Consider the following 12,586-nt stretch of genomic DNA (forward strand, 5'->3'; position numbering starts at 1 on the left):
TGTAATTTTCACGCACCAACACACATCGAGCATCAACAAAAGTGCCGGTCCAACGCGAATTCCTGATAAGCGCGGACAGCGTGTGCCCTATCTGCGGGAAAAGTGGCGGGAACGAGGAAAAAAAATGATTTTCCGCTATGCAAAAAAAAATCATTTTTTTCCAAACAAGATTTTACTGTAATCTAAATAAAAAATAGATGAAAGTTAACATATCAACTTATGTCAGATGAATTAAGTGAATAAATTGACATTGTTTAAAAAAATTATAATAATTTTTCAAACCTGTTTCGATTTTTCCCAAATTTTGGAGTTTTTACTCTTTTGTTCCAGAAACGTGGCAACCTTCAGCAGGTGATATTTTCTCTCCCTCCCGTTTTGAGCACAAAGGAACAGACCACGATCTGTCTTCTTCGCACAGGTAGGTTTTGGGGGAGAGGGTGAGTTTATAAACCAGTAATGGAGAAAAACTTGAACTCACCATGCACGGAAATTCCACGGCGAAGAGGCGCAGGTCGAGCCAAGTTCGGCACCGAAACAATAGCTCTGAAAGTCGACGACGCGCCGAAAACAGACCGGGACTAGGAGGATTCGGACAGCGGTGGTTTGCAGACAGAGAATCAGCAGCGAACGCGAGAGACGCGAGCACACGTTGTGGTCGCGACGAAACCGGCTCAGCCACTGACAAAAGCGGCCGATGTAGACTCTCGCAAAATATATCGATATCTCATATCGATATGAAAAAAACCGATATATCGCGATATTTTTACCGGTTTTTCCGTTAAAACCGATATATATCGGAATCGATATGAAATAACCGATATATCATATCGATATATCGATATCGAAAAATTTTTGCGAAAGTCTAGGCCGATGCACGGGCGGGGAGTCGCTCGCCCATCCCCGCCCCTCCTCGGCTCGGCTCGGAAGGCGCGCCAACGCAAGCGCCCCGTGCTTTTCCCACATTACGAATTTTGTTCTTTTGCTCATGCGAAATTCAAATTTCAAATTTCGCTTGCGAGTGATGTAACAATGCATAAAAAGTTGTTTCCGTAATGTTTTAGTTTTTCTTCATATTAACTTTAAATTTAATAGATTTAGTTTGTGAATTGTATCTATTCAAAATGAAAAAATCAACAAATTCATGTTGACATTTTTATTAGGGAAAAATGAAAAGTAAAAATTATTGAATAACTAATTTTAGCCCTGCATTATTTTTAGTTTTTAAATATAATTATTTTTTTTTTAAATAATAATTAGAGTCTTTTTCTAGTAAATATCATTCTAATCACTTCCTCATCTCAAAGTTTTAAAAGCTTATATATCATAATTCTAATCTATAAAAAATTTAAATTTTGTTGATAAAAAAATATATCGTAAAATTTCAGAAAAATTAAATCATATAACTTAAACAGTTTATTCAGGTTTCAGTTTAGCCGGAAACTATATTAATTTTTAAATTTTCTTTCTATGAAAATAAAAATACTTCGTCTATACACCCTTTTTTAAAGCGATTTCATTTTGTGTCACCGGGTGAAATATAATTTTTTTGTTAATATCATTACGATTTCTAGTCAAATAATATTATTGGTAGGCTATATATTATCTATGTACATAATATATAGAAAATTTATTTTACTAAAAGCGATACAAAAAGCAAATCACCTAATAAAAAATAAAATATGATATTTAATTTGAAAGTTTTTTTAACATCAGCTTCAAAACGTTCAGCGATATAGGAAAATGATTTTTTTCTATGAATCAACATCCTGTCAATCGTAAGCATCAATTATGATTATAATTATTATTACTATTTATTTTCACTCCCAATTTTTGTGATTCAACCCTCATACATCACATGTCATCATTTCTAAGTAAATTACTTCCTTCCAAGAGGCAGTTAAACAACCTTTTTAAAAAACAGGAAACGATTTTATTATCGTGCCCTGATAAAAAGCAGAACCTGGCGCTGCGACCACACACAGGGCTACCCTTCACAGTCGCCAACACATTTTATTTTTTTATACCACGTTGCACAGAACTATGAAAATGCGTACAATCTTTTTCAGAAAAGTGCAGCCCAGAACAATTGTTTACATCGCACTAAGCGTCCTCTCGGGAATTTTCTTTGCCCTGCGAATTCGTCCGGTCAGAGATTCGCTCAACATGGACTACTCGGGTCTTAAGGTCAAGGACGTCATCAAACTGAAGGACCTGACTCCGATGCTGGCGGACGACAGCTATTCCAGTTCGTTGATTTTCGGCAGGGAGAACAAGGTGGTGTTTTTCATCGAGTCGTCCGGGACTGGAGTCCTCAGTACGAGGCAGTTGTGCACCATCGAATCGCTGCAGGAGAACAACCCCGAGGTCAAAATTGTAGTGCTCTACGTCGACCCTGTCAAGGTGGTCAACCTCGCCGGACAAAGCTCGCTGTTCAAGGTGTTGAGAAACGCAAACGGCCGTGTTGTTCTTGCCACAGTCAATGCGACGTATGTAAGTATATAAATTAATATTTTTTGCATATTATACATTGCCAGTAATGAGCATTGCATTGACTGCCGGTATGCAGAGATCCATTAAAATGAAAGTTCCAAATTAAATTTATTATAATTTTGAAATTTCAACTTTCTGAAAATTTTCAGCTCCATCCTCTCTTTTCTTATACAAAAAAGAATATAAACATGCATGTTTCTGCTTCTGACAATGAGAAACAAAAAATTCACCTTTTTTACAAGATATATTAATAATTTAATTTATTTGAATTCAGGAAATGCATTCATACTTTTTCTAATACAACTTTTTAATTTATTGATCGCTGCTTTGTATGAATTAATTAAATTCAAATTTTCAGATCGTGGAAAAGTCGGGGATTTTCAAAACAACGGCGCAAAAAATTTTTCATGTGACTCCGTACAAAACTCACCACGTGAGTGATATTCTGCGGCTCATCCTGATTTGGAAATTCGGCGGTTTCTACATGGACACCGACCTGGTGATTTTCAAAAATCTGGACAAATTACTTTCTGTGGAGAATTTCCTGTTGAGTCAAGTTGACGACTCGATCGCGCCGTACTTCTTCGGCTTCCGCAAGAACCACCCGATGCTGCAGAAAATGATGGAGACGGCCCGAGATGAGTACCTGCCCCATTACTATGCAACGGTGCCGAACGCGATGGGCTCGGCCATTTCCAGACACTTCAAGGTTACCGTCAAGGAGGCGATTCACCGCGGAAAAGTCGACGATGTGCTCGTCGTCAACTCAACCGTGTTTTCACCGATTTCTCTTGATGAGTTTGTCGACCTTTTCCGCGACAACAACCAGCAAATGATTCAAAAGATCATGGGCTCCAGTTTGGGCATTCACGTGTGGAACTATAAGAGCGGCGAAACCAGGATCATGATCAACTCCTCTTCTCCCTACTCCGTCCTTGCCAGGGATCACTGTCCTAGGGCCTATTTTGGTCACGAAAGCGATTTCTTTTAATTTTGGTTCATGTTTTTAATTTATGGCGTTAAAAATGCAAGAGTGACTGATTTTAGTTAAGGAAAATTGTAAAACTAAAAATGCTTAGTAGGAGGATAGTTAATTCTGTGTGTTTCTTGATTTTTTTTTTTAAGAGTAAAATTTGTTGATTTTATTGATATTAATATGGAATCAATGTTAATAGGTAACAGGAAAATTAAAATTTCAGGTCTCTTTGATTTGTAATTAAAAACCAGACTAAATAAACGTTGAAGTTCGGTGACGCTAAAAAAAATACAATGCATACACACAATTAAGGCCTGTGTCTAATATTGATTGAATGAAATTTGATTTTTTTTTTATATCATTGAGATTTTTTTCATTAATTGATAATTTTGGCACACTGATTTTCCGACTAATAATAATTTTTCTGCCATAAAAAAAAAGTAAAAAAAAAATGTTACTTACTGATTCTGGTTTAAAAATTGTGCATAAAAAATAATTTTGCTTTTTTATGAAACAGGCACAGTATTTTCTGATCAGTTGAATAAAATAAAATGTAATTATTGTATTTAAAGACATCACGTGTGTTTTTGTAAAATCATGCAGCTGCAGCATTTATTAGAACATTATTTTCAAAAAATTTAACTTGTCTGCATACATGTGTGCATAATTATAAATTATCAAATAATTTATTTCCTTCAAATTCATTAAATAAGTTAGCAAAATATAAAATAAAATTGAATTAAATCTTCATTTTTGGTTTGTTTTTTATTTATTGTGTATTTTATTCAACTCTTCTGAATGCTTAATAAAAATGTAAAAAATTTTGGTATAAATATTGCAGGCCAATACGGAAACTCGTCGCACCACGCAGCTGATTAAAAAGTGGCAAGGTGGACAACAATAAAATTGCTGATTGTGAGTCGTGGGCGAGCAGTCCTGCACGATGAGACTTCCGTGTCGGCTGTTGGACGTATTATCCTTTTTGATTCCTCTCGTGATTGTTGCCACATTTATTCTGGTGCAAGAACAATGGCAGCGGCGAAAGGCACCCCTTAACGCAGCCCTCGTCAACATGACCGAATCTACGATGCTCACGCTGCAGGATTTGACGCCAATCGTCGACAGTGACGACACCGAGTCTATTTTCGGCTCGTCGAAAGTCATCTTTTTTGTCGAATCTTCAGGTTTGGCCAAATTGAGCCCTCGACAGGCGTGCACCATTGAATCGGTGGCCAGACACTCAAAGGGTTACACGCTGGTCCTGCTTTACGTTCACCCGGTGCGTTTAATAAAGCTGAGGGAGAACGTGGCACTGTACGAACTACTAAAGGCGCACGGAAATATCATCAAGGTTTTCACCATCAACGCCCCTCATGTAAGAATTTATTATATAATAATTATACCCAAAAGTTAACGATTGAAAAGTTTTTCGTAGTGACGATTTATGATTACTGATTAAGTATACCCAAAAGTATAATATGCTGTGATTATGGTTTCAAGGTGATCACGTTTTATAAATTAAAAATATTACTCGATTTAAAAAAAAAGAAGAAAAAAAAACACATTTAAACACAATCATTATGAAATCAGACTTATCAGGAAATGTAAAATTTAATTTTTACTTTGAAATTATGAAATACAATATTAAAAACGTGTAAAAATAAAAATGTTGCTGATTAACAGAAGTCTTAAAAAAATTTGAGTAGTAATTTTAATTAAAGCAAAATTTGTGATTTTTTATGCTTTAATTTTTATTAAATCGTACAATATTTTTTTCAACTTTTGATTAATATTGTTTTGTCTTTTGTCGATTACAGTTTTTGACCAAGTTGACACCGTTTGGTACCACTGCGAAAGCAATGTTGGAAGTGTCTCCATTCAGAGCAAATCATCTTAGCGACTTCCTACGACTTAGTCTGGTTTTGAAGTTTGGTGGCTTCTACATGGACCTGGACGTCCTCGTGTACCGCGACTTGACGGACCTTCTGAAATTAGACAATTTTCTCCTAACTCGCACAAACGAAACGATCGGCTCATACTTTTTTGGTTTCCAACGCGGCAATCCAATGATCAAGAAGTTGATAGACCAGGTGATATCAGATTATGTGCCGCAGTATTACGCTGTTGTGCCAAACTCGATGGGTGGAGCTTTTATCGGGAAATACAACACCTCCGTTGGAGCAGTTCTGGCTAAAAAAGGAAAACTGGACGATGTTCTCATTTTAAACTCAACGTTGTTTTCTCCACTAGGTGACTGGGTTACTTACCCAGATTTATTTAACGAAAATAAAACGCATCTCGCAGAGGATTTTCCTAAAATTAGTTATGGAGTACATATTTGGAGCTATCAGAGCGGGCGAAAGACGGTATATTTAAATTCAACCTCACCAATTGCCAAACTGGCCAAAGACCATTGTCCCAGGTCGTTTGAAACAAGCAGAATTTTTGGCTCATTTAAATAAAATTTAAATTAAATTATTACTCATTGCTTGACTTTGATGAAAAGCACATGATCATTACTCTTTTGAAGTGCATTTGTTTTATGTAATGATTTATTAAAAAATATATTGAATCTTTCAAAAATCAAAAATAAAATGGACTGATTGTGAATGTTATATTTTCTTTCTTTTTAAAATACACTCCCATTGCCATTGTAGATGGAAATTTAAATTTATTAATTTTTAATTCATTTCAAGTTTTGGAAATAAAGAAGCATTGTATTTTTATTAGTAATAACCGATTATTTTTGTATTGATTTTCAAACCATTTTTATTAATTTCATTGATTTTCAATAATAAAATATTAAATTATCATCAAAATATTTCTTCAGCTGATTTTTGTGTTTGAAATTGTGGATTGATCATTAAATAATATAATTTGGTCATGACACTTTTTTCCGTAAAAAAATTAGTCCCTCTTCTGTTTTGACGTTTTTCTTCACAAGCGGCCACGTCTGACAGTAATTAATCATGATACCCCACTGATAAAAAAAAAACATGCAAAAATTCATAAAAAAATTTGCCAATAGGGAAAACTTGTTGGCCAACAGTGCCGCAGAACTCACAGAGCTGATAAAAAAGTGGCAAGGTGGCCAACAATCACTACGATTGTGAGTCGTGAGCAAGCAGTCCGGCACAATGAGACTGCCGGACTTAATATTCTTTTTCATTTTTCTCGTCATTGTTGCCACAATAGTTATGGTTGCCGAACACTGGGAGCAGCAAAGTGCACCCCTTAACGCAGCCCTTGCCAGAATGACTGAATCGACGATGCTCACGCTGCAGGATTTGACGCCGATCGTTGACAGTGGCGACGCTAAATCAGTTTTTGGCTCGTCGAAAGTTATCTTTTTCGTCGAATCTTCAGGTTTGGCCAAATTGAGCCCTCGACAGGCGTGCACCATTGAATCGGTGGCCAGACACTCACCGGGTTACACGCTGGTCCTGCTTTACGTTCACCCGGTGCGTTTCATAAAGTTGAAGGAGAACGTGGCACTGTACGAACTGCTAAAGGCGCACGGAAATATCGTCAAGGTTTTCACTATCAGCGCCTCTCACGTAAGACTTTTTTCTATCATTATTTCTTCTCAAAAGTAATTAATTAAATTAAATAAGTTTGTCTGAAAAAACACACAAAAAAATTGCAGAATAGAATATAAGTTTTTTTAATGAGGAAATTGAATGAGAAACAACAATTGAACAAAAAGGTTACATTTCCTCGTAAAAAAAATATGAAATTAATAACTAAAAATAAAAAATTCAAAAGTTGCTGCTCAAAGAAGCCTCTAAACAGCAATTTTTGTATTCCAAATCAGCAATATCTGCGACATACTTTCCACATTATTTTTTTAATCGAGATGACACAATAAAAAAAATTAATAGCCATTTTATGTACATAAATTTCATTAAAATCATTTGCAATACTTCAAATAAAAATTTTATATTATAAGTAACAAACTTTTATATGTTAATTTAATTGCCTCTAATTATTTTTTTCAATTACAGTTTTTGACCAAATTGACTCCGTTTGGTACCACTGCAAAAGCCATGCTGGAAAAGTCACCTTTCAGACCAAACCATCTTAGCGACTTCCTGCGTCTAAGTCTGGTGTGGATGTTTGGCGGCTTCTACATGGATCTGGATGTCATCGTGTATCGCGACTTGACGGACATTCTTAAATTAGACAATTTCCTCCTCACTCGCACAAATAACACACTCGGATCGTACTTTTTTGGTTTCAAACAATCCAGTCCCGTGTTAAAAAAGATAATAGAACAAGTGATTTTTGAGTATGTGCCGCAGTTTTATGCTTCTGTGCCAAACTCGATGGGATCGGCTTTTGTCTGGAAGTTCAACACCTCTGTCGAAGCAGCGGGGGCAAAAGGAAAACTGGGCGACGTCCTCATTTTAAACTCTACTTTGTTTTCTCCACTCGGTGACTGGGTTACTTATCCAGATTTATTTAACGAAAACAAAACGCAACTTGCTGAGGATTTTCTCAAAATTAGTTATGGAGTTCATGTTTGGAGTTATCAGAGCGCGCATAAGATAGTATATTTAAATTCAACTTCACCAATTGCAAAACTGGCCAAAGATCATTGTCCCAGGTCGTTTGAATCAAGCAGAAGTTTTGGCTCATTCAAATAAAATTTCAATATAATTGATAATAATTAATTGACTTTGATGAAAATCAGACCATTAACATTTTGAATGTGACACTTACTTTGATGTTTATATCTATATAAAAAAATGATCCTTTTCCTTTTTTATTAAAAAAAAAGAATTAAATAAATAAAATAAAAATACATAAATTCCGATGATTTTTTTTAATGACTCCTTCTGACCACTAATAGAAAATTTGCCTCACGAAGCAGAGACCGAGTTTGATAAGAAAGAACTGGCAAGGTGGCCAACCATGTATAATCAACATTTTCGTTGCACTTTACTTGCTGATTACGAGTTTCGAGTGAGCAGTCCAACACGATGCGACTGCCGTGTCGGTCGTCGGACATAAAATACATTCTTCCTTTTGCTGTTTTGGCCATACTAATTGTAGTTCATGAAAATCCGACGAAAAAAACACACCAAAATTCAGGCCTAACAAACATGACCGAATCAACAATGCTTCAGTTGCAGGATTTGACGCCAATCGTCGACAGTGATGACACGAAGTCTATTTTCGGCTCTTCGAAAGTTATCTTTTTCATCGAATCTTCAGGTTTGGCCAAATTGAGCCCTCGGCAGGCGTGCACCATTGAATCGGTGGCCAAACACTCAAAGGGTTACACATTGGTCCTGCTTTACGTTCACCCTGTGCGTTTCATAAAATTAAAGGAGAACGTGGCACTGTATGAACTACTAAAGGCGCACGGAAATATTATCAAGGTTTTCACCATCAGTGCGTCCCACGTAAGAAAGCATTTACTAAAGTTTTACATTTTTAAATATATGGAATTATATTGCTTATATTGAAAGAGAATATTTAAAAGTTCATTATTTCAAGAATTATTTATTTAATTGAATAAAAACAATTTTCAAAATAAAATGGCCTTTTATAGGGGATAAAGAGAAATTGAATTGCATAATGGCAAAATGTATTCATTTATTTTCTTTACTGTTATTCCATTAGATTATTTCCAATGACATAAATTGAAATCAATATATGCATTATAATATGCAATCAGGATATCTTATCATAATAATTTTGAAATTAAATTTCCAGTTCTTGACCAAATTGACACCATTCGGCACCACAACCAAATCCATGTTGGAAGAATCACTGTTCAGAGCAAACCATCTTAGCGACTTCCTACGGCTAAGTATGGTGTGGAAGTTTGGAGGATTCTACATGGACCTGGACGTCATCGTTTACCGCGACTTAACGGACATTCTGAAATTAGGCAATTTCCTACTCACTCGCACAAATAACTCCATCGGCTCGTACTTTTTTGGTTTCGAACAGGCCAGTCCAGTGTTAAAAAAGATGATCGAACAAGTAAAATTTGAGTATGTACCGCAGTATTACGCTTCTGTACCAAACGCGGTGGGGGCGGCTTTTATCTGGAAGTTCAACACCTCTGTAGAAGCATCCTTGGCCAAAGGAAAACTGGACGACGTCTTCATTTTAAACTCTACTTTGTTTTCTCCACTTGGCAACTGGATTACTTATCCAGATTTATTTGACGAAAACAAAACGCAACTTGCTGAGGATTTTCTCAAAATCAGTTACGGAGTTCATGTTTCGAGCTATCAGAGTGCGCATAAGACTATATTTATTAATTCCACGTCTCCAGTCGCAATTTTTGCCAAAAACCATTGTCCCAGGTCGTTTGAATCAAGCAAAAGTTTGGGCTCATTTTGAAGTTTCCAACATTTCTATGGTTTAAATTTCATGTACTTCATAATGGATTAATATAACAGCATGTTGGATAAAATAATTTTTTAATTCTAGCTTCACTAACTAAGTGTAAAAACAAAGTATTAAATATCGGCATATTCTATTTGGTAAATGTACTGCACACACAAAATCGATGAATGAGGAATAAATAATTATGCGGTAATATTTAAAATATTATTGAAAAACAATAAAATTCCAAATTTATATTTGTAAAATGAATTGTACATAAAATTATTTTTAAGTGTTTGTGAACGTATTTTAGTAGTGTGGGTTAGCCGCGGAGACCAAGCCTCTTTTGGTGTCTGGCGTTTTAGAAAACATCTGCCCTTTCTTCTCTTTTATAAATTATAATATGATTTTTATGCAAAGAGAAGATAAGATAAAAAATTTTTGAAATAAGGTTTGAACAAAACATTTTTTATTTGTTATGCATGCAAACCTTGAAAATTGGTTTGGTTACAAAAACTGATTAGAAATTACAAAAACATCATCCCCTACTGTCCAATGAACGTAAGTTTTTCCATTTTTACCTAATTCAAACAAAAGAAACTGATGGAAATTTCAAAGAGGATAGATTTTTCACGAAAATAAATTTCCTACTGATCAATTATTCAATTGGATCTAAATTCACGGGCGCCACCGAACAATTAGGGTGCGTCGAACGTCTCAAAGGAGAAATTGGCCGTGCTCGCTGCGTGCAAGAGGCCGATACTCATTTATTTCCCGCAATTACAGCTGCGAGAGAGAGAAACAGCAGCAAATGCGCTCTCGCCGCTTGTTCTAAGTGTGTTTGGCCATTTTCATGCCAAAGCGCAATTATTGTCCGGCGGCTGCTACCCCAAATTACAAATTAGTTTCTCCGGAGAGAAAGAGAGGCTCAAGTCGGTGGGTTGTTTTGCTTGTGGGCTCGAGTGGGTGCCACTCACTCTCTTTCTCTTTCCTTTGCTCCTGAGCCTCTTTTCTTCTTTTCTCCCTCCTCAGGCTTATACTTACAAGGGAACATCACCAGTTTTTTTTACAAGAATTTCAAATCTATGTATTTGGGTAAATATTAATAAATAAATAAAAAAATTTATTGCTTTAAAACTTTTTTTTTTTAGCAAAAATCTCTATAAATATTGTAAAATTTTATTTAAAATTTAAGTGAAATTTAAAAAAAAAATATTTGAAAGTTGAAGGAAGTTTAATTTTATATAAATAAAATAACTAAAAAAATGACATGCAAACTTTAAATTCGTAATACGTAGTAGTAGATTATAAGACGTGTATTTTATGTAAAATATTGCATTTAAGGTTTTTTTAACTATTATGATAGCAACATCAACTATGCGCACTAATTTGACAAGAAAATGATTTACAGGAACTCAAATTCGTGAACTATCAGCGACAAGAAATTTGTATAGGGATATCTAATTTTAACATCGTTCCATTAGACACTTATTTTTGGTTGCAGAAGATTGGTGGCGTTCCCTTGTTATGGCCGGTCGCACCAACTTCTACTCAAATCCTACTCCCGCATCCGCACACTTGCAGATTGCTTAACCGTCACTCAGCCGGAACGAAAAGCCATACCCGGGATAAAAATATTTAATATATATTGGTGCACCACTCTACCGCGAGCAGGCGAGAGATGCAGCAGGGGTTAATTGAGGTAACTCGGGCAAAACAAAACTCAGTGCGGGGCCGGAGAAATAATAACGCACCCCTTCCACTTCCGCGGCCAGCACCCCTCGCCCTCTTTAATCACACAAGCCGTCGATTTGCAGTGGTCACTGCTCTCTCTCTCTCTCTCTCTCTCCAACTCCAGAGAAGGAAGGGTTAGTCGGTTTGGGAAAACAAGCATGCAGCACACAAACCCTCTCATGCAAAACACGTCCAGCGGAGGGGTGCGAGGAGCAAGAAGGGGATGAAATGACAACTCTTCGCTTTTGATTGATTAGGAAAACCAATATACGTCGTCACTAGCTATTGATCTTGGCGGACACTCAGCGGAAATGGAATTTATTCAATTTCACTAGATCCTTAATCTAAACTGAAATCGTGTTTTGATTGAATTTTAATTATCTTAATCAAATATTGATTTGCAAGGATACAAAAAGTGTTATTCATCAAAGTATAATTTTGATGTAAATAATGTGGACAAATACAGACATAGATAAACAAAAATTACATAAATAATGGAGGGCCCTAGGTGTTTGATTACATAAACACGTGGCTTCCAAATTGGGTGAAAAGTATTGATTAATTTTAAAAAGTAGCCTTTGTCTATTAGGACTAATTGTAACTAAAAATAATTTTTAATATATACGTTTTGCATTCATACATGGTTTTGTGTAATTTTTTTTTAATAGAGTTGAAATTAGGCGTGATCGCTTAGTGCAATAGCAAAAACAAAATTTTGTAATAATTTGAGGTAGCATATTTACAAACTTTGGCTTGGAGCTATATTCAAGTGGTTTTTAAATGATAAATAATAAAGAGGCATTCTTTTATTACTCAAGAAAATTTATAATTTCTTTTCTAGGAAATACGTGCTGCATTTCTATCTCTTCGTTCAAGTATTTGCAAGAGAAGAGCCATTTTGTGCGAAAATGTTAGTGTGGGCGTCGCACAAGTTTAAATAAAATAGAAATATATCGCTCTGGGCCGGGTACAGTGCAGGGCGATAATTGATGGCCCGCTCAAGTAATAATACGAAATGTCGCTCGCGTCCGTTCGACGAGA

The 12,586-nt window shown here is 35.7% G+C and overlaps 5 protein-coding genes across 7 annotated transcripts in view; 4 read left to right on the forward strand and 1 right to left on the reverse strand.

Annotated features, from left to right (window-relative positions):
• LOC132205844 (uncharacterized) overlaps positions 1-400 on the reverse strand; it is a 148,070-nt gene extending 147,670 nt beyond the window's left edge. Inside the window, exon 1 of the mRNA XM_059635173.1 lies at positions 283-400. The gene's annotated coding sequence lies outside the window, so the exon portion shown is untranslated. The remainder of the gene's footprint in view (positions 1-282) is intronic.
• Positions 401-2,163: 1,763 nt separating this feature from the next.
• Positions 2,164-3,750, forward strand: LOC132192908 (lactosylceramide 4-alpha-galactosyltransferase-like). Its single transcript, XM_059613130.1, has 2 exons — positions 2,164-2,490; positions 2,849-3,750. The coding sequence occupies exons 1-2, from the start codon at positions 2,164-2,166 to the stop codon at positions 3,479-3,481; spliced, it is 960 nt and encodes a 319-aa protein (XP_059469113.1). The 3' UTR covers positions 3,482-3,750.
• Positions 3,751-4,403: 653 nt separating this feature from the next.
• Positions 4,404-6,059, forward strand: LOC132195747 (lactosylceramide 4-alpha-galactosyltransferase-like). Of its 2 annotated transcripts, XM_059617940.1 has the most exons (3): positions 4,404-4,590; positions 4,651-4,841; positions 5,284-6,059. In XM_059617940.1, exons 1-3 carry the CDS (start codon positions 4,410-4,412, stop codon positions 5,926-5,928), a joined length of 1,017 nt encoding a protein of 338 aa, XP_059473923.1. In that variant the 5' UTR covers positions 4,404-4,409; the 3' UTR covers positions 5,929-6,059. The 2 variants fall into 2 exon arrangements, with proteins under 2 accessions (XP_059473923.1, XP_059473914.1); XM_059617931.1 differs by having other exon boundaries at positions 4,404-4,841.
• A 471-nt stretch (positions 6,060-6,530) lies between these two features.
• LOC132196057 (lactosylceramide 4-alpha-galactosyltransferase-like) lies at positions 6,531-8,176 on the forward strand. Its single transcript, XM_059618449.1, has 2 exons — positions 6,531-7,023; positions 7,471-8,176. The coding sequence occupies exons 1-2, from the start codon at positions 6,604-6,606 to the stop codon at positions 8,110-8,112; spliced, it is 1,062 nt and encodes a 353-aa protein (XP_059474432.1). The 5' UTR covers positions 6,531-6,603; the 3' UTR covers positions 8,113-8,176.
• A 268-nt stretch (positions 8,177-8,444) lies between these two features.
• LOC132194758 (lactosylceramide 4-alpha-galactosyltransferase-like) lies at positions 8,445-10,892 on the forward strand. 2 transcript variants are annotated; one of them, XM_059616254.1, is made up of 3 exons: positions 8,445-8,623; positions 8,684-8,874; positions 9,188-10,892. In XM_059616254.1, exons 1-3 carry the CDS (start codon positions 8,449-8,451, stop codon positions 9,824-9,826), a joined length of 1,005 nt encoding a protein of 334 aa, XP_059472237.1. In that variant the 5' UTR covers positions 8,445-8,448; the 3' UTR covers positions 9,827-10,892. The 2 variants fall into 2 exon arrangements, with proteins under 2 accessions (XP_059472237.1, XP_059472230.1); XM_059616247.1 differs by having other exon boundaries at positions 8,445-8,874.
• Positions 10,893-12,586: the final 1,694 nt, after the last annotated feature.

This window comes from Neocloeon triangulifer, unplaced genomic scaffold (assembly GCF_031216515.1).
Source record: "Neocloeon triangulifer isolate White Clay Creek 2 clone unplaced genomic scaffold, ASM3121651v1 ptg000001l, whole genome shotgun sequence".
Lineage (NCBI taxonomy): Eukaryota > Metazoa > Arthropoda > Insecta > Ephemeroptera > Baetidae > Neocloeon > Neocloeon triangulifer.

Excerpts from the sequence above, each read along its gene's own strand:
- LOC132192908 (XM_059613130.1), top strand. The coding sequence starts at position 2,164 with ATGGACTACTCGGGTCTTAAGGTCAAGGACGTCATCAAACTGAAGGAC. Across the intron at positions 2,491-2,848 it reads CCACAGTCAATGCGACGTAT|ATCGTGGAAAAGTCGGGGAT; the intron begins GTAAGTATATAA and ends TCAAATTTTCAG.
- LOC132196057 (XM_059618449.1), top strand. The coding sequence starts at position 6,604 with ATGAGACTGCCGGACTTAATATTCTTTTTCATTTTTCTCGTCATTGTT. Across the intron at positions 7,024-7,470 it reads TCACTATCAGCGCCTCTCAC|TTTTTGACCAAATTGACTCC; the intron begins GTAAGACTTTTT and ends TTTCAATTACAG.
- LOC132195747 (XM_059617931.1), top strand. The coding sequence starts at position 4,410 with ATGAGACTTCCGTGTCGGCTGTTGGACGTATTATCCTTTTTGATTCCT. Across the intron at positions 4,842-5,283 it reads TCACCATCAACGCCCCTCAT|TTTTTGACCAAGTTGACACC; the intron begins GTAAGAATTTAT and ends TGTCGATTACAG.
- LOC132194758 (XM_059616247.1), top strand. The coding sequence starts at position 8,449 with ATGCGACTGCCGTGTCGGTCGTCGGACATAAAATACATTCTTCCTTTT. Across the intron at positions 8,875-9,187 it reads TCACCATCAGTGCGTCCCAC|TTCTTGACCAAATTGACACC; the intron begins GTAAGAAAGCAT and ends TTAAATTTCCAG.